General features: G+C 38.5%; 1 protein-coding gene across 1 annotated transcript in view; it reads right to left on the minus strand.

Annotated features, from left to right (window-relative positions):
• USP32 (ubiquitin specific peptidase 32) overlaps nucleotides 1–18,945 on the minus strand; it is a 255,762-nt gene that overhangs the window by 106,217 nt on the left and 130,600 nt on the right. Inside the window, exon 5 of the mRNA XM_011990240.1 lies at nucleotides 13,497–13,656. Coding sequence (XP_011845630.1) covers nucleotides 13,497–13,656 — 160 coding nt within the window. The remainder of the gene's footprint in view (nucleotides 1–13,496; nucleotides 13,657–18,945) is intronic.

An 18,945-nucleotide genomic window follows, 5' to 3' on the forward strand; every position in this document is an offset into this window, starting at 1 on the left:
TCAGGAGATTGAGACCATCCTGGCTAACACAGTGAAACCCCGTCTCTACTAAAAATACAAAAAAATTAGCCGGGCGTGGTGGTGGGCACCTGTAGTCCCAGCTACTTGGGAGGCTGAGGGAGGAGAATGGCGTGAACCCGGGAGGCAGAGCTTGCAGTGAGCCGAGATCGCACCACTGCACTCCAGCCTGGGCAACAGAGTGAGACTCCGTCTCAAAAAAAAAAAAAAAGATCACAATTAGTACCAGACATGACCTTGGCATCTGGTAACTTTCATTTATTCATTATTTTTCCTGTTAGGTCAGTTTAGCAAGGTAACTCTTAAGTTACCTGGAAAGATAAGAACAAAGTTCCCGAAAAAAATTTTTTTTTTCCAAGATGGAATCTCACTCTGTTGCCCAGACTGGAGTGCAGTGGTGTGATCTCAGCTCACTGTAATGTTTGCCTCCTAGATTCAAGTGATTCTCCTGCCTCAGCCTCCTGAGTAGCTGGTATTACAGGCGCCCGCCACCACACCTGGCTAATTTTTTACATTTTTAGTAGAGACCTTGTCTCTATTTAAAAAAAAAAAAAAAGTATGGAGCAATAAAGATAAAATTTTCACAGAGGAATACACACTGTGTCATATAGTATTGCTTTTTAAACTAAATAACTAATTCACTAGATTGTAATCTCCTGATGGGTCAATGTTTGCAAAGGTCCAATTACTTTGGAATGGGATCTAATTTTTAAAATATATAAAGGCTGGGTGTGGTGGCTTACACCTATAATCCCAGAACTTTGGGAGGTGGAGGTAGGAGGATTGCTTAAGTCCAGGGGTTTAGGACCAGCTTGGGCAACATAGTGAGACCCCATTTCAACTTTTTTGTAACAAAATAAAAGATATGAAACTCATACTGAAGAATGCTGCTTTAGTTTTTTAATGCTGAAGTATCTACTTCAAATATTCAGATAACTGAATTTATTTAAAAGGAGAGAGTATTTTAAAATTTTAGCAGTAGGGAGAACAACAAAGTAATCTGATATATAAATTGAGATTCCTAAATAAGACGTCTGTCTATTCCATTTATGATGCTTAAAAAGAAAAGAAAAGAAAAGAAAAAGCGTTTCGTTCCTCCAGAGAAACATTAGCTTTTTCAAGTCCTAAACTCTTCCAAGTAGTAGATCAGCATATAAAAAAATCTAACCCTGAAACAAAAGGAGGAAGACAGCAGTCTTGATGTTATTTCTGTACTTCTCAGTATTGAGAATATAATAGGTGTTCAATAAGTAATTCTGATTAATTGGTGTTTACATAATACAGTAAATTGGAACACAGAAAAATCGTATTAACTGTGATTCTTTTTTTTACTTTGAAAACTATGTTTATCAATCTCCTCAAAAAACACAATTTCTTTGCTGAAGCAGGAATCTGGAAAGACAAGTAGAACATATTTATAAGAAAAAAATGATCAGACTGGTCATGATCAGCAATGAAAACCATCCTTTAGTGCTGACTTTTAAGTGTATGTGATCTGTTCATTTTCTGGATATAGATAGACTGCACAATCCTCAATCAAACATTTGTCAAAAGCAAGCTAAAGTAGATTTTATATATATAATATTATTACCAAACATTTTACATGAATTGGCAGCTAAATTGCTAGGAAGAGGAAGTTCACTAACCTTATTTTCACTTGAAGAAGTTTGAAGCAGTAATTTCGGTAGTTACTCTTTCTATTTGCAATGCATAAGTCACTATTAAAACTTATACTCTACTGGGTAAATAAGAATGAATTTATCACCCACCTATAGGTATAATTTTTTCTGGGTCACAACAGCAGTATACCATATTCCCAACATTCTAAGTAGTTCTTTGTCTGCACTTTGGGCCATCCTAATCAGGTCTCACCTCACCAAAGGCTCCAGCTGCAGACAACAACTCTTTAATGCCAGAAGTGAATCCTCATCAAAAAGGCCAGGCACAATATCCAAGTATTTTCATACAGTAACACATTTCTTTAACATTTTTGAAAAACAACCTCTTCTCAGGAGCAATGACCTTCTGAGATCTACTTAAAATGGCTGTAAGCCTTACATCACTAACAGATAAGAGGATAATGAAGGAGAGGCACACAGATTTACAAGGCAGTTCATGGTCTAAGAATCACCAAAGCACTTTTTTCCCTATTGACAGAAGGCTTTAACATTGTAAACTAAAATGTGGTAAGGGACCATAATAATATACATATTGTTAGCTGAAATAAATGCTAAAACAGACAGGGGCAATACAAATTTCTTGAGTTAACTTTGAAAACAGAAATAATCAAAATGAATTATAAAGTCCCATCACCAAAAATACAATTTTAACTACTTCAGAATCCAGATTCTACCATTCAAAGAAATCACTGTTAGCAAGCTGAATACATTATGATACATTTTGGGGAAATGTCAAAAACTTTCTTAATTTATTGGAAAACATATTTACAAGACAGAATAGATACATGTTTTCTTCCAAATATTGCTGAATTCTACAAAAGAATATGACTATTAAGGAAAATAACTTAATAATAGTTTCTTTTTTTTTTAAGAGATAGGGTCTCACTCTGTCACCCAGGAATGATCATGGCTCAATGTGGCCTCAACCTCCTGAGCTGAAGTGATCCTCCCACCTCGGCCTCCAGAGTAGCTGGGAATATAAGCATGTGCTACCACATCCAGCTAATTTTTAAATTTTTTGTAGAGACGGGAACTTGCTGTTTCCCAGGCTGGCCTTGAACTACTGGGCTCAAGTGAGCCTCCCACCACAGCCTTCCAAAGTGCTGGGAGTACAGGCATGAGCTACTGCACCCGGACAATAAATAAAAATTTTAAAAGCCACATCATATTCTGGAAACATTTAGTAAAAACATATTATATGCCTGACATTGTACTAAAAACTACAGATATGACTGTGAACAAGACAACTGTGTTTAGATTCTAGAAGTGAAAACTGATCATTTTCTTCTAGTGTGCAAAGTACAATGAAAAAATAGAGAGTTTTCTGGGAGCACATATGTGGGTAGGCCCTGGAGGTCTTGATGTTTAAGGAGGTACATGAAGGGAATCTAAAAGTTAACTACGGAAAGAAAAGGAGTGTGGCAGAAGAAGGAAATTATAAGCAGAGGTAAAACAGGATGTGTAAAAGTCTGAAGGTAAAACAGATAGTAATAGGACAGAAAGACAAAAAAGCAGTTAAGTTTTAATTCAAGCACAAGAAACAGGATCACCTACAGAAAGGTTTATACCATGGACCCAAGATAAAAGGCAAAAGACAGAAAGAATTTTAGTTTCCAATGACAAAAAAAAAAAAAAAGTGTTAAAGATAACAGCTGAACGTGGAATAGTAGGCATTTCAGTCGCAACGCAAACATTTCAAAGAGAAGACGACGTGGAGCTGCTAGACTGCTTGGAGAGGACTACTCATGTACTACAGTATAGGGGATGGCATAGACAGATTTAAAACAGTGAAAGGCTGATTAAAACTAATCAATTAAAACTAATTACATTTTAACTTTATAGTCTGTCTCTCCAAACTCCAACACTGTATTAAACAACTATGGACAAAACAGAAAAAGAAAGGGTATTACAAGAAAAAACAAAAATGACTAGGGTTTGATCATTCAAAGTAGAATCAGGGGAGCAGAGGGAAGAACTATACTAACTTATTTCAAACTTTTAATTACATAGAATGTTTATGCTCCCTATACAGGCTTTCTGACTCAACATCATCATCGTCGAGATGTTCAGCATCATCACAAACATCGTATCTGTCCTCCTGTACCTTCAGTACAAACGGCTTTAAAGATTAACTTGTCATTAATCTTGTTGACTGGACACAGTGGCTCACACCTGTAATCCCAGCACTTTGGGAGTCTGTGGCAGGGGAGAATTGAGACCAGCCTGGGTAACATGTTGAGATCCAATCTCTACAAAGAATTTTTAGAAATTAGCCGAGTGCAGTGAACGTACCTGTGGCCCCAGCTACTCAGGAAGCTGAGGCAGGAGGATCCCTTGAGCCTGCGAGGTCGAGGCTGCACTGAGCCATAGCTGTGCCAATGAACTCCTGCCTGCAGAGTAAGACTCTGTCTCAAAATAAATAAACTTATCTATATTTCACAAGTAATTTTACAAATAAAATCTAAAGTATTTAAATAGCCAGGCATGCTGGCTCACACCTATAATCCTAGCACTTTGGGAGGCTGAGGCAGGTAGATCACTTGAGCCCAGGAGTTTGAGGCCAGCCTGGGCAACATGGTAAAACTCCTTCTCTACAAAAAATACAAAACTTAGCCAGGCCTGGTGGCATGCGCCTGCAGTCCCAGCAAGTTGGGAGGCTGAGGTGGGGGGATCGCTTACGCCTGGGAGGCGGAGGTTGCAATGAGCCTAGATAGGGCCACTGCACTCCAGCCTGGGTGACAGAGCCAGAACCTGTCTCAAATAATAATAATAACAATAATAATAATAATAAAGTATTTAAACTGCAAATTATGGTACAAAAATACAATGGTCTTGATTTAAAAATTAGTTAAGATGTATTAAACCATAAACACTTGAACTTTGGGCTAAAGTTCTGATTCCACTTCTTAATTTAAATAATAGATAAGGTAACAATAGTTTGAAATTTGCACTTCAGAAAAATGTAATTGCCATGACAAAATCTAAAATCTTGGGTAAACTGAGTAAGTTATTATTATTATTATAATTATTTGAGACGGAGTTTCACTCTTGTCACCTAGGCTGGAGTGCAATGGCACAGTCTCGGCTCACAGCAACCTCCGCCTCCTGGGTTCAAGCAATTCTCCTGTCTCAGCCTCCCGAGTACCGGGATTACAGGTGTCTGCCACCACACCCAGCTAACTTTTATATTTTTAGTAGAGACGGGGTTTAACCATGATGCCCAGGCTGGTCTTGAACTCCTGACCTCAGGTGATCCGCCCGCCTCAGCCTCCCAAAGTGGTGGGATTACTGGCGTGGGGCACCACGCCTGGCCAAATCCAGTAAGTTAATTATTCTAAGTCTATACTGAATACAAATAGCTCTACAGTTTCCTTTCTGATTCACATCAAAGAGAACAAAATATGATTAAACATGGCAGTGTGTTCAACTTACTGTGACTTCAAATTTTACTTTGGAATTGTGTATGAAAAAGTAATTAAAGGCATCTGCATGCCAACATGTTATTCAGAAGTTAAAAATTATCATTCCTTTTTGTTTCCTAGATACCTTGGCTCATTACACAAATTTAAATGGAGTCGCTGATGCTTTAAAATAAATGTCTACTTATAAATCAGTTAATAACATTCCCTATTTTTAACACAAGTTTCCACATTCCTAACACATTATTAGAACAGTTCAATGTACCAAATATTATTTGAGTAGAAGAGCCTGCAAAGCATCAATAGTGAATTGTTTAGCCAGAATCAGAGTGAGAATTTATAGGTAATATAAATCATAGTCATCACATTGTAAACCTAACCATGTCAGAATTTCTCTAAGAAGTTAAGCAGTAATTCTGACTTTGTGATAATGCTTTTCATGGTAAGACCCACTAAGAGAGTAGCCATTTGCCAGAAGCCAGCAGCAATTCAGTTGTCTGTTGAATAAATTTGTTGTTGGTTCTTTGTTTTTATAAATTATACAATAAAAGTAAACGAACTGGTAAGAAACACTTTCTTTCCACAAATCTGGGCAAGTTAATTTTTATACTGATCTACAGCCCTCTATTTGAAAATCTACTTGATCCCAAAACAATTATTCTCTGAAGACAGAGGGATAAGGACCACTGATATTCACAACGCCAAGTGTTCACAAATATAAGAGGATGCATATTCATTATAAAACACATGCTCTGGCCGGGTGCGGTGGCTCACGCCTGTAATCCCCGCACTTTGGGAAGCCGAGGCGGGGGGATCACGAGGTCAGGAGTTCAAGACCAGCCTGGTGGAGATGGTGAAATCCCATCTCTACTAAAAATACAAAAAATTAGCCAGGCATGGTGGCAGGCACCTGTAATCCCAGCTACTTGGGAGGCTGAGGCAGAAGAATCACTTGAACTTGGAGGGCGGAGGTTGCAGTGAGCTGAGATCGCGCCACCACACTCCAGCCTGGGCAACAGAGTGAGACTCCGTCTCAAAAAAACAAAAACAAAAACAAAAAAACCAAAAACATACATGCTCTATACCAGGCACAGGGCTGAGTCCTTTTATTAATAATAATAAAAGGTATTACCTAATTTACTCCTTAAAACAGCCTTATAAGGTATATTGTATCATTAGCCCTGCTTTACAAAGGAGAAAAAAGAAGTTTGAAGAGGTGAAATCTATCTCCCTCAGCAACAGTAAGTGGCAGGGGTAGTCTGTGTGACACAGAGGTTGAAGAACTACTAAATATTTTATCAGTGTTTCTCAAAATGCAGTTCGTGGTCCATCTACATCAAAATCACCCTGGATGTTTGTAAAGTACAGAGTCCTAGGGCCCACTAAATAAAAACATTTGCTGACATAGCCAGTAACCTGCACTTTTAATAATTTCTCCAAATAATTCCAATGTTCAATATAGCTGGTAACTACCAATATACCATAGTAGACTTATGGCTGACTTGTTTTTAATTTGGGGCTATTTCTCTTGCAAGAAATAAGGATAGGACAAAACTCAACTAAGATGCCAGCAAATAAGAATGTTATAAATAACTGAGAAGACAGCATATTTCTTCAGGCTTTTACCATACGCTACTGATTTATTTCAATGGCTACCACGCAAATCAATGGGCACATTGTAAGAGCAGTTAAAATCACTACATGTATTTAAAGCAAACTGACTCTTCACGTGCCTAAACTGAATGCTAATCAATGTTCCATATCTGCCATCATTTAGCTAACCAAAAGTTTTGGAGGACCTTAGAACTTTGCAACTTTCGACAGTTCTTTAAATGTGTAAGTATCATAATTCATTTCCCCCTAAAAACATAGTATACCCTTTTTTTTTTGAGACAGGGTCTCACTCTGTTGCCAGCCTGGAGTGCAGTGGCAAAATCTCAGCTCACTGCAACCTCTGCCACCACCTGGGTTCAAACTATACTCCTGCCTCAGCCTCCCGAGTAGCTGGGGCTATAAGCACATGCCATCACACCCAGCTAATTTTTGTACTTTTAGTACAAATGGGGTTTCTCCATGTTGGCCAGGATAGTCTCATTCTCTTGACCTCATGATCCACCCGTCTCGGCCTCCCAAAGTGCTGAGATTACAGGCGTGAGCCACCGCACCCAGCCAAATATAGTCAACTTTTATGAGAACATCCCCATGCTTATGAAGTTGTTAAACCTTATTTAAACATGATTTATCTTGGTCCTTCTCCCCTTGGTACGGCTTTAGCCTTACAGTCCTAAGAGGACACATACCTTCTGCTCACTCTGGAGGCAATAAAATGTTTAAATCAAGACTTAGAATGTACACTTCAAGAGGCTGAAAAATTTTCAATCCAGTTCAATCCAACAAAATGCATTTAGTCAACTAAACTAAGAAAAACTCAGAGGAATAGGACCTGAGTCATATTCCCAAGGGGCTTGCAACTTGGGGTAAACAAAGCCATTTCCAACAGACTTAGAGATAGGGCAAGAAGCAAATTAATTGTTTTAATTGAAATATAAAGTGTTGCAGAAATGCAAATAGTAAAATAAACTAACTCAAATTAAAGAGAAATGGACAAGCATGAAAGAACAGGCAGCATCTATCTGAATTGGGCTTTGATGACAAAGAATCATCTCAATTGTCAAGGGTTGAAAGATGAGGTACATTCTTAAACGAAGGAAGATAAGGAGTGATGTATATAGGGTAGCTATAATATAAAGTTCATGGTGTGGTCACAGTATACTGACCAGTGCTCTGTAGTTGAGGCAGAGAACACATGTGAGGAGAAATGAGCATGGGAAATTAAGTCAAGGATAGGAAACTAAGAGACTCTGAAGCCATGTTAAGGAATTTAAGCAAACGTTTCTGAGCAGAGAAGTGAAGTAATTAAAAAAATGCAATGTCAATTTAATGTGAATTAAAAATACATTAAAAAAATTGTCCTTCATACTTTCATATCATTGAGAGACAGTAAAACAAGAAAGATAAGAAATTTGTAATGATGGCACCAAGAAAGAAAGATGTAAGAAATATGTCTGAGTTAAGATGGACAGAATGTAATATGAAGCTTGACAAGGAAAAGTCAAAGTGAGTCAAGTTAGACACTGGAATTAAAAATATTATCAACCAGGATATAAAACACAGAAGGAAGAACATGTTTGCCTTTTTTTTTTTTTTTTTTTTAATACCTTTAGGTGGATTGAGGCAGGGGAAGATGAATTTGGCTTTAGATATGAGATTTAGGTGCTAAAAAATATAACCAGGAGGCATTTATTAAAATGAATCTGCAGTTTCAGAAATACCTCAAAAGCAGAAAAGTTCATCTAGGTATCACCTGCAAAGATAGGAAATGGCTGTGATGAAGCAAAGCATGTACATCATTCGAGAACAAAATAGAGTGAAGGGCTGATCTGCTCAAAATAACTTTTATTTTAAAAGTAGGTGGTAAAAGGGGAACAGTAAAACTCGTAAGAAATAATAATATCAGGAAACTACAATGTTTCAAAAGTCAAAGGAGAAGAGAGTTTGAAGAAAACTGGTCAACGGTGTTAAAATGCTGCAGAGATGTTAGGGGGTACATGAAACTAAAAAGAAAATAATCATTAGGAATTAGAAGGTCATTATTTTAGGTGAAACAATGAATGTACAGGAATACTTGTTTCAAATAATTCAAGATTTTGGTTTTTTTTATTTGAGACGGAGTCTCGCCCTGTCACCCAGGCTAGAGTGCAGTGGCATGATCTTGGCTCACTGCAACCTCTGCCTCCCAGGTTCAAGTGACTCTCCTGCCTCTGCTTCCCGAGTAGCTGGGACTACAGGTGCCTGCCACCTGTAGTCTAATTTTTGTATATATTTTTTTAGTAGAGACGGGGTTTTACCATATTTGCCAGGCTGGTCTCGAACTCCTGACCCTGTGATCCGCCCGCCTCGGTTTCCCAAACTGTTGGGATTACAGGCGTGAGCCACCACACCCAGCCTAATTCAAGATTTCTTAACAAGGCAAAAGTATTTTTAACTTTTAGATACTATTAAAAATCCAAAAAACTTCCCAATTAATAAAAAGGTAAATAGAAAATATTATTTTCAAATAAAATGTAGCCATTTTTAACATATTGAAAATTATTTGACTGATTAAATAAATTTGTTTTCTCTACTAATACAGTGCTTTCAAAAACAGACAATATGCAGCTTCCGCATTCAAAGTAATTTTTTAATCAACTGACAAAGACTAGCTCCCTGACCAAATTTTTTAGGTTCCTCTAAGCTCACTTCTACTAAGTTTCATTCTTGGTCCCCTTCCTGTCATTGGTTTATCCTAGACCAGTTTTAGATAAGAATCCAGCAATAGTCATTCCCCTCAACTGGGGCCATTTTAGCAAGAATCCCCTACCTTTGATGTCTCCTCTTTGTAATTTTTCCATCCACTGACCACCTCACCTTAATTCTTGGCTATAAATCCCCACTTGTTGTTGTTATATTGAGAGCTGAGCTTATCTCTCTCTCTTACTGCAATACCCTTAATTGCAGTAGTCTTGAATAATGTCTTCCTTACTGTTTTAACAAATATCAGAATAATTTTTTCTTTAACACAACAAGGCATTTAAGGAAAGCAGTCACACTCTTGTCAATATTAACAGAAAAATAATTTACCATACAATCACAAATAAAAGTGAAAGTTCAACAGAATATTCATATGACTGACAACTTAAATACTAAGGTAAGTTAGAGTTTACACAGTGAGTATAAAAACGTTCCCTCAATATTTTAAGCAAAATAATTTTTTTAAAGGCTTTCCTACTTAAAGACAAGGGCACTGAAAAGTAGTAGAATGAAGCTTATTGCCTATTCATGCCAGAACTTACCAGTCAGAACTTTTAATAATAACAGAATGAAAATGGGAGAAAGTAGTTGATATGTAATCAGTAGTCAAGTTATATGTCATATAAAGCAATGGATACAAATAGCGCTTGACACCCAAATTCCTCTATTCAGTCAACAAATACTTATTTAGGCTTGGCCCAAGGGAGGAAAGATAGAATAATAATGCAGACCCCCTATGCCAGAAAGGATCCTATGAGTTAGGAGACATGACATGTACAAATAAGCAGAATGCTATAAATAGTTATAATACAAAGATGAATGGGATAAATTAATTGAAGAAAGGTACAAGTAAGGTGTTATCAGAGTTAGAGAAATGAGAGATAATTTCTGATAAGAAGGCAAGAAAAGGTTTCATGAAAAAAAAAAGAGAGTATGTGATTTAAGTCTTCATGCATGATTGTTAGGATTTAACAGGCAGAAGAAAAAGAGAAGGCATTTTAGTGATAGAAAGAAGCATAAGGAAAAGTAGCCCAGGCACAATGGCTCACACCTGTAATCCCAGCACTTTGGGAGGCTGAGGCAGGTGGGTCACCTGAGGTCAGGAGTTCAAGACCAGCCTGGCCAACATAGCGAAGCCCCGTCTCTAATAAAAATACAAAAATTAGCCAGACTTGGTAGTGCATGCCTGTAATCACAGCTACCTGGGAGGCCAAGGCAGGAGAATCACTTGAATCCAGGAGGTGGAGGCTGCAGTGAACTGAGATCACACCACTGCACTCCAGCCCAGGCAAAAGAGAGAGACTGTGTGTCAAAAAAAAAAAAAAAAAAACCTGAAAAGCAGAGTGTATTAACAGTTTTCTGTATCCAATGGAAAGAAGAACAGTAGAAATTAACACTTAGGCCTGTGTAGTGAATTGAATACTGTCTCCCGAACATTCATGACTATCTGGAACCTCAGAGTACGGCCTTATTTGGAAACAGGGTCTTTGCGGATGTAATGAATTAAGGACCTTGAGGTAAAATTATCCTGGATTTATCATGGACCCTGAATCCAAGAGGAAAGGACACAGAAACACATAGAGAAGGCCAGGAGAAGACAGAGGCAAAGAATGGGAGATGCTGCCACAAACCAAGGAATGCTTGGGGTCACCAAAAAATTGAAGAGGCAAGGAATAATTCTTTTCTAGGGACTGAGGCAGAGCAGGAAGCACCTTTTAAGGGGCCGAGGGGCCTAGGGGTCCCTGCATGCATGGAAATAAAGGATATTCCTGAGTTCCTTCAAGTGAAACTCTACGCATCTATCTAGCCAGCCCTGAGAAATAAGTAACTTGTTACACCAGAAAGTAATAGTAGCCTAAAAGAAGATGTTTGATTTCCCTATAGCAACTAAAGATAACATCTTAATATGTGCCCGAGTTGTCATTCAGAAGAACAGACCCCCTCCCTCACCAAGAACCCACACTGAGCTGATCAGACCTTAGACCACAGGGGAACTAAAGATTCAATGCTTACTATCCTTCTTTGTTCTAAATTTCTTCCCAGGCTGGGTGTGGTGGCTCATGCCTGTAATCCTAGCACTTTGGGAGGCTGAGGCGGGTGGATCACTTGAGGTCAGGAGTTTGAAACCAGCCTGGCCAACATGGTGAAACCCCTTCTCTGCTAAAAATACAAAAAATTTAGCTGGGCGAAGTGGTGGACACCTATAATCCCAGCTACTCAGGAGGCTGAGGCAGAAGAATCACTTGAACCTGGGAAGTGGAGGTTGCAGTGAGCAGAGATCGTGCCACCGCACTCCAGCCTGGGCGACAGAGCAATACTGCATCTCAAATTAATTAATTAATTAACTTCTTCCTGAAGGGCCTGGAGGGAGTCATACCCATGAGCCAGTTAATGTTCTTTTCTGCTGACCTCAAATTTTAAAAAGATGCTTCTCTTCCTTAACCAATTGCAAATCAGAAAACCTTTAAATCTGTCTACCTACCTATTACCTACCTGTAAGCTCCCCCCCTTCAAGATATCCCACCCTTTTAGGCCAAAACCAATGAGTATCCTTCATGTATTGATTTATGATTTTTGCCTGTAGCTTCTATATTCCTGAAAGTTACCCTTGCCTTTAAAAACCCCTACCCGTGAGCCTTGGGGAGGTCAGGCTTTGAGCATATACCTGGTCCTCTTTGCTTAATGCCCTATAAATGTCTTCCTTTCTACTGCTACAAAAACTCTGGTGTAGATATGTGATTTTACTGAGCCAGGTAAGCAGACCCAACTCCAGTTCTGTAACAGGACTTCAGAGGGAATACAGTCATATAAACATCTTGATTTCAGCTGCTAAAACTGAGTTAAATGTCTCGTTTCAGTTTATGAATTGTGGTAATTTGTTTTGTTTTTGTTTTTGTTTTGAGACGGAGTCTCGCTTTGTCGCCCAGGCTGGAGTGCGGTGGCCAGATCTCAGGTCACTGCAAGCTCCGCCTCCTGGGTTTACGCCATTCTCCTGCCTCAGCCTCCCAAGTAGCTGGGACTACAGGCGCCCGCCACCTCGCCCGCCTAGTTTTTTGTATTTTTTAGTAGAGACGGGGTTTCACTGCGTTAGCCAGGATGGTCTCGATCTCCTGACCTCGTGATCCACCTGTCTCGGCCTCCCAAAGTGCTGGGATTACAGGCTTGAGCCATTGCGCCAGGCCGAATTGTGGTAATTTGTTACAGCAACCCTAGGAAACTAATACAGCTTAGTTAAGGACAATTCACAGAGGGCTATATTTTCCATGCCCAACATTTCTTTTTATTACATTTTGAAAAAAAACAAAATACTGACAAAAAAAAGTTTCTCAGGCCGGGAGTCGTGGCTCATGCCTGTAATCCCAGCACGTTGGGAGGCTGAGGCAGGTGGATCACGAGGTCAGGAGATCAAGACCATCCCGGCTAACATGGTGAAACCATGACTCAACTAAAAATACAAAAAAATTAGCCAGGTGTGGTGGTGGGCGCCTGTAGTCCCAGCTACTCGGGAGGCTGAGGCAGGAGAATGGCGTGAACCTGGGAGGCGGAGCTTGCAGTGGGCCAAGATCACGCCACTGCCCTCAAGCCTGGGCGACAGAGACTCTACCTCAAAAAAAAGAAAAAAAAGTCTCGGCTGGGCACAGTGACTCACGACTGTAATCCTAGCACCTTGGGAAACTGAGGTGGAGGATTACTTGAGCCCAAGAGTTCAAGACCAACATAGGCAACATAGACCCCTGCAGTCTCTACAAAAGATAAAAAAAATTAGCCAGGCATGGTGGTGAATGCCTGTAGTCCCAGGGGCTCAGAAGGATGAGGTGAGAGGATTGGTTGACCCCAGGATGTTGAGACTGTTGTAAGCCACAATGGTGCCACTGCACTCCAGCCTGGGACAGAGCGAGACCCTGTCTCAAAAAAATAAAAAATTTAAAAACTTAAATAAATTTCTCCTTTATAAGCATATTCTCATATTACCAGTCAATTATATATTTTTAAAAAGGCAAAAAGAAAACAATGAAATGTCATTACTTACAATGTGTGACTCCAGCCAGAGTTTGGTAGAAAGTAGGAGTATCACTATCATCAGTGAGGGTAACATACACACCTCCAGATAGAAGCCATCGAGAGAAAGTAAAAGCATCTTTGTTTAGAAAAAGCCAATTTCTAAACTTTTCATAGTTTACCTTTTCACCCTAAAATTAAAACAAGAAAACATAAGTTTAGTCAAATTTTAAGGTATCTTACTTGGAACCTGTACAACCTGAAATTCACAATTAGTTGGTATTTATCTTTCAGATATCTATAAAGGAAGGATTATCTAATAACACTGCTCTGTGTGTGTGTGTGTGTGTGTGTGTGTGTATATATATATATATGGAAATCAAACTGTTTTAAAAAATAATTGTACTTCATTACTTCTACTTGCATAAAATCTGTATGTTAATTACAAATTATTTCATCAATTCAGTAAAGCAGTACACTGCCAATAAGCCAGATTTTGTTTGCTAAAATATATCCTAAAATCAGTAAACTGCATTTTTTTGTTGTTGTTTTTGTTTGTTTGTTTGTTTGTTTTGAGACGGAGTCTCGCTCTGTCACCCAGGCTTGAGTGCAGTGGCGTGATCTCTGCTCACTGCAAGCTCCACCTCCCGGGTTCATGCCATTCCCCTGCCACAGCCTCCCGAGTAGCTGGGACTACAGGTGCCTGCCACCACGCCCAACTAATTTTTTGTATTTTTTAGTAGAGACGAGCTTTCACCATGTTAGCTCAGGATGGTCTTGATCTCCTGATCTCGTGATCTGCCCATCTCAGCCTCCCAAAGTGCTGGGATTACAGGCGTGAGCCACCGTGTCCAGCCATCTGCATTTCTTTAAACATTTAATAAATCCAATTTTTCATTTGCCTTATCCCTCTTCTTTAGTACTCTTTAATCTGCCTGAGTTACTATATTGTAATTAAATCTGTATGGAATTAAAATACTCTTTAAATTCCATTTGTGAATTAATAACAACTATCCAGGTGTCCTCCTAGAGTAGACAATCAGGATCCCAGAAGGCATCACTGAAAACGTGTATGCACACAGAGAACAAAAAGAAGCAAGTTGATTTCTGTTTCTTTGCTTTCTTTCCAGGTAATTGTCTTGATAAATCTCTGGAGAAAAGTATCCAGGCTGAAAAAGAGCATCATATGGTTGTTCAAGCCAGTCCCTTTGCTTGGAAGACAAGAGATCCTAGGTTTAGTGGGAGCCAGGTATTTCTAAGCAGGAAAAGGGAGAAGCAATTCACAAGGAAATACAATGAAGTTACAACCTAAACTATTTGATCAGGAAAAAAAAAGAAAGAAATACAATGAATAATGACAGTCAAGATTAGAGCAGCTCTAATCCTAATAGACATGTTAAAGAATACAAATAATTAGTTACCTAAAAGAGATATGGTAGAAACATATCTACATTGTTTAGTAGCATCCTATTAAGTGAGGCAATACTCTTAGCCTGGTAGTTTCAGAACATTTACCATGAGTGCAATCCAAGCAATCAAGACATTGACAGTCTTGTTTTTCTGAACGGAAGAATATGGTGTGAAAGTTGATCATACAAATTGGGTCATAACTAAATCAGAGTCAACAGGCCCAGGGGAGAAGCATTCAGGATACATTGCTCTTGAAATAAATTCTCTGTAAGTCCAGCTGCTGAGATGATTTGCTGCAACTAATTCTGCCCACCACCATCGCCCACCAACTGGAGTTTGCCAGCTCCCTAAAGCTTTCCTAACACCAAAGAACTTTCTCTCAGGATCACATGTAACACTCCCTTTTTTAGAAAACTCCCAACCTCTCTTTGTTATTTGGACATACTGAAGACCACCCAGTCTGCATGTATGCTCTATACACTTTTATTTTGACATTGACAATGACATTCAGACATGTTGTAGGGACACATGAGTACACCGCCAACATGTTTAGAAATGAGAGTTCCTCCCATATTCTTTCTGTATCCCACATTTAGTCTAGAAAGAAGCTTAGTAGTATAAATTCTACAAACTGATGCACATTTTTACCACATTAACATCTCTGACATTGGGATAAGTCTTAAAATCAATAGCATCCTTTAATTGTAATTTCTTAGCAGTTGTGATATTGTTAAATATATATTTGGTCTTCATCTCTTTTGCTGGCATGCAACTCCTAAAATTCTTGTAGTCTCCAAAGTGATAAATGACTCTGCATGCTAATGAATTGACCCAAGGCTGGGTAGGGGGCTGCTAGATAGCCTCAGGATGGGGGCTGGCCAAAGGAAAAAAAAAATGATTAACCTCTAGGGAGGGAGGGGAGAGGGCTGAAAGTTGGGCTGATTACCAGTGATCAACGATTTAATCAATCATGATCACTAGTGAAGATGTCTAGGGGGCAGTTTTGTGGAACTAATCCCTCAACCTGTGGGATCTGATGCTATCTCCAGGTAGACCCTTCTACCACCTTCACATATAGCTAATAGCAAATGTTTACAATGTCCTAGTGACTGTTCTAAATATTTCAAATACTAATTTAATCTTCAAAACACTCCCTACAGAAGGCACTATTATTATCCCCATTTTACCATAAGAAAACCAAGACACCAAAAGGTTAAGTAATTTGCGTACTGTTATACAGTAGAAGAAAGAGGACTGAACTCAGGTAGTCCAGGCTCCAAAGTTAGCACACTGCCTGTCTAAGTGAAATACAAAGTAATCGCTGAAGTTCACTGGCTAATTGGGAATCATTCCACAAAACTGGTAGACCAAAAATTACACTGTCAAATCTGATTTTTTGTTTTTGAGTCATGAATCTCTTCTAAAAAGAGAAGAATAGTATAAAATATAAATTTCCATTTTAAGAGTCAACAACCTAAAAGAAGTCAGTGACAAAGAAAAATTCATACAACACCTAGGTGGATTTCTTTATAACTTCATCTGTCAAGGGTAATAATAAAGCACAAGACAGAAAAAGCTGAGACCCATATCACTTAAATCTAAGCACTAGGTCCTTATAGTTTACCTAAAGTGCTTTTCTTTGTGTGTGTGTGTGTGTGTGTGTGTTTGTGTAAACACAAAAACAACACAAAGTATTGTTATTGAAGGTCTGAACTAACCTATTCTAATATAAATACTTGGATAGCAAGGTTCTACATACAATCATCAGACACACTACTCAGATATTAGAGCAGGCAAATAAATCAAATAGTTGAATCAAATACCAATAGCCCATTTACAAGGTTGGTTTTATACCAACTAGAGGTATCTAATAATTCAAATAGCCATATACATGAGCTTCACATTTCTTTGATCTTTTCTTCTCTAAAGATCTTATTAAAAATACCACCAACTTAGGCATTAATTACCATAGTCTTATGATGTCTTTATTATAGTTACTTCCCCTTCCCATTATTGAAACTGAAGCATTCCAACTTCCCATCACAATTTCCTCTTATGAGTACATTCCATCTAGCATACTGACACCAGCAATTTTTTAATTCCACAGGATCTACACCAATGACCTACCTGCAGGTCACCAAATTTAATGATCACTTCTCAGTGATCAAAGGTCAACTCACTAGACCTTTCAGGGTATTTGACATAGTTGAGTTCTCCTTCCTTCTTGAAACGTTGGCCTCAGTTGGCTTCTAGGACACTATTCTCTTTTATTAATCCTCTTTTCTTGCAGGCCATTTCCTATTGATCTGTTTTGAGTCCTCTTCATCTCTTCAAACTCTAAACACTGGATTACAGGACTCGCTCTTCCAACCTGTTTTCTATCTACACTTACTCCTAGATGATCTCATCCTCACCTGTAAGCCAACAACAAATCCTTTCTCCTCAACAACAAATTTATATATCAAAAATCACATTTGACAACTCCACTTGAGTGCCTAATAGGATTCTCAAGAGTAATTACATCTTTCTTGACATCCAACCCCCTAATCTGCTTCTCCATTACTCTTAGCCATCTCAGGTAGTAGTAACTCCATTCATTTACTGAATCAGGCTAAATACTAATCATCTTCCCTCTACTCATTCTGTCACATAGTCCATAATCAATACAAGAAAAAATTCTAGGCCAACTCTACCTCTGAAATAAACGCAGAATCTAAAAACTTCTCATTACCTCACTGCTACACCATGATCTAAATGATTGATTAAATCATTGACCTTTGGTAATCATAATCCTCATGCCTGGATTATTCAGATACCTCAACTGGACTCAGTTCAACCTACTTCCCATATAAGATCCAAAGTTATCACGTGTTAAAAAAAAAAAAAAAAGCAACTCATATTTTGTTACTCCTCTACTCAAAACCTTCCAGTGGTTTCTATCTCACTCAGGGTAAAAGTCAAAGGACTCACACTGTTCTATAGGACAATATATAATAATTTCCTACCACTCCCCTGTTCACATCATTCCAATTAAATTGGCCTTGTTATTGTTCCTTGGACATACAACTATACCCCCACCTCAAGGTCTTTGCTATATTCTCTTGATGAAAAGTGGTCCCCCAGATATCTTCATGGTTTTCTTTCTCACTTGCTATAAATTCTTTACTCAAATCTTACTTATCTGACAGACCTAACCATTCTATATAAAATAACAAGATTCAGATTTTCGATATTACCACCTTCTTCCTTTATTCTACTTTATTTTCCCCTATTGCCCTAATTATCAGCTAATACATGTGCCTGCTATTGTGCTTAAATTGTTAGAGTACTGGGTGGCCAACCACACTTAGTTTCCATCTGCAAAAATGAGAATGTCTGCATAAACCTTATTAAAATGAAAAAATATCATACTTCCTGAAAAAGAAAAAAGAGTATTAATGTTTTGGACATCTATGTCAAAAATCCAATCAGTCAGGTTTGCTAGATTATCTTTTTTTCTTACAAGCAAATTTTTATTATGGGGAAAAAAACAAATCATAGCTCAGTTTGTCCTGAAGTCGTAAATTGCTATCACAGCAAATTCCAGTCAATATGTCAGAACCAAAAACACAGGAAGCGCATCCTTTTGCACCTGACACTTGGAAATGCTGGATAAAATGTTAACAACATAACCACCACCAAAAACTGCACGCTAAGCTCAAAAGCAAGAAAGAGATATCACCAGGGGATATCAACACAGGAGATATTCAAAACCAGAGGGGTAAGAAACTAATGATAGACAGTCCAAATATACATCAGAACCAGATACATGCAAATGACTGAAATACGGACAATCAATGTCTATACAGTCATGAAGGCAGAGCTAACTCCCCAAATAAAGAACAATGAAGGACTGTCATACTGGTGAAATGGATTTGTGTCAAAAAGCCACCCATAAGAAACTGGGCAGCACTCAGTGCTGCATGAAAGAATCAGAACTTCTTGGATTTTTTTTTTTTTTTGGAGACGGAGTCTCGCTCTGTTGCCCAGGCTGGAGTGCAATGGCACGATCTCGGCTCACTGCAAGCTCT

Source organism: Mandrillus leucophaeus, unplaced genomic scaffold, assembly GCF_000951045.1.
Source record: "Mandrillus leucophaeus isolate KB7577 unplaced genomic scaffold, Mleu.le_1.0 Scaffold374, whole genome shotgun sequence".
NCBI classification, from domain to species: Eukaryota; Metazoa; Chordata; class Mammalia; order Primates; family Cercopithecidae; genus Mandrillus; species Mandrillus leucophaeus.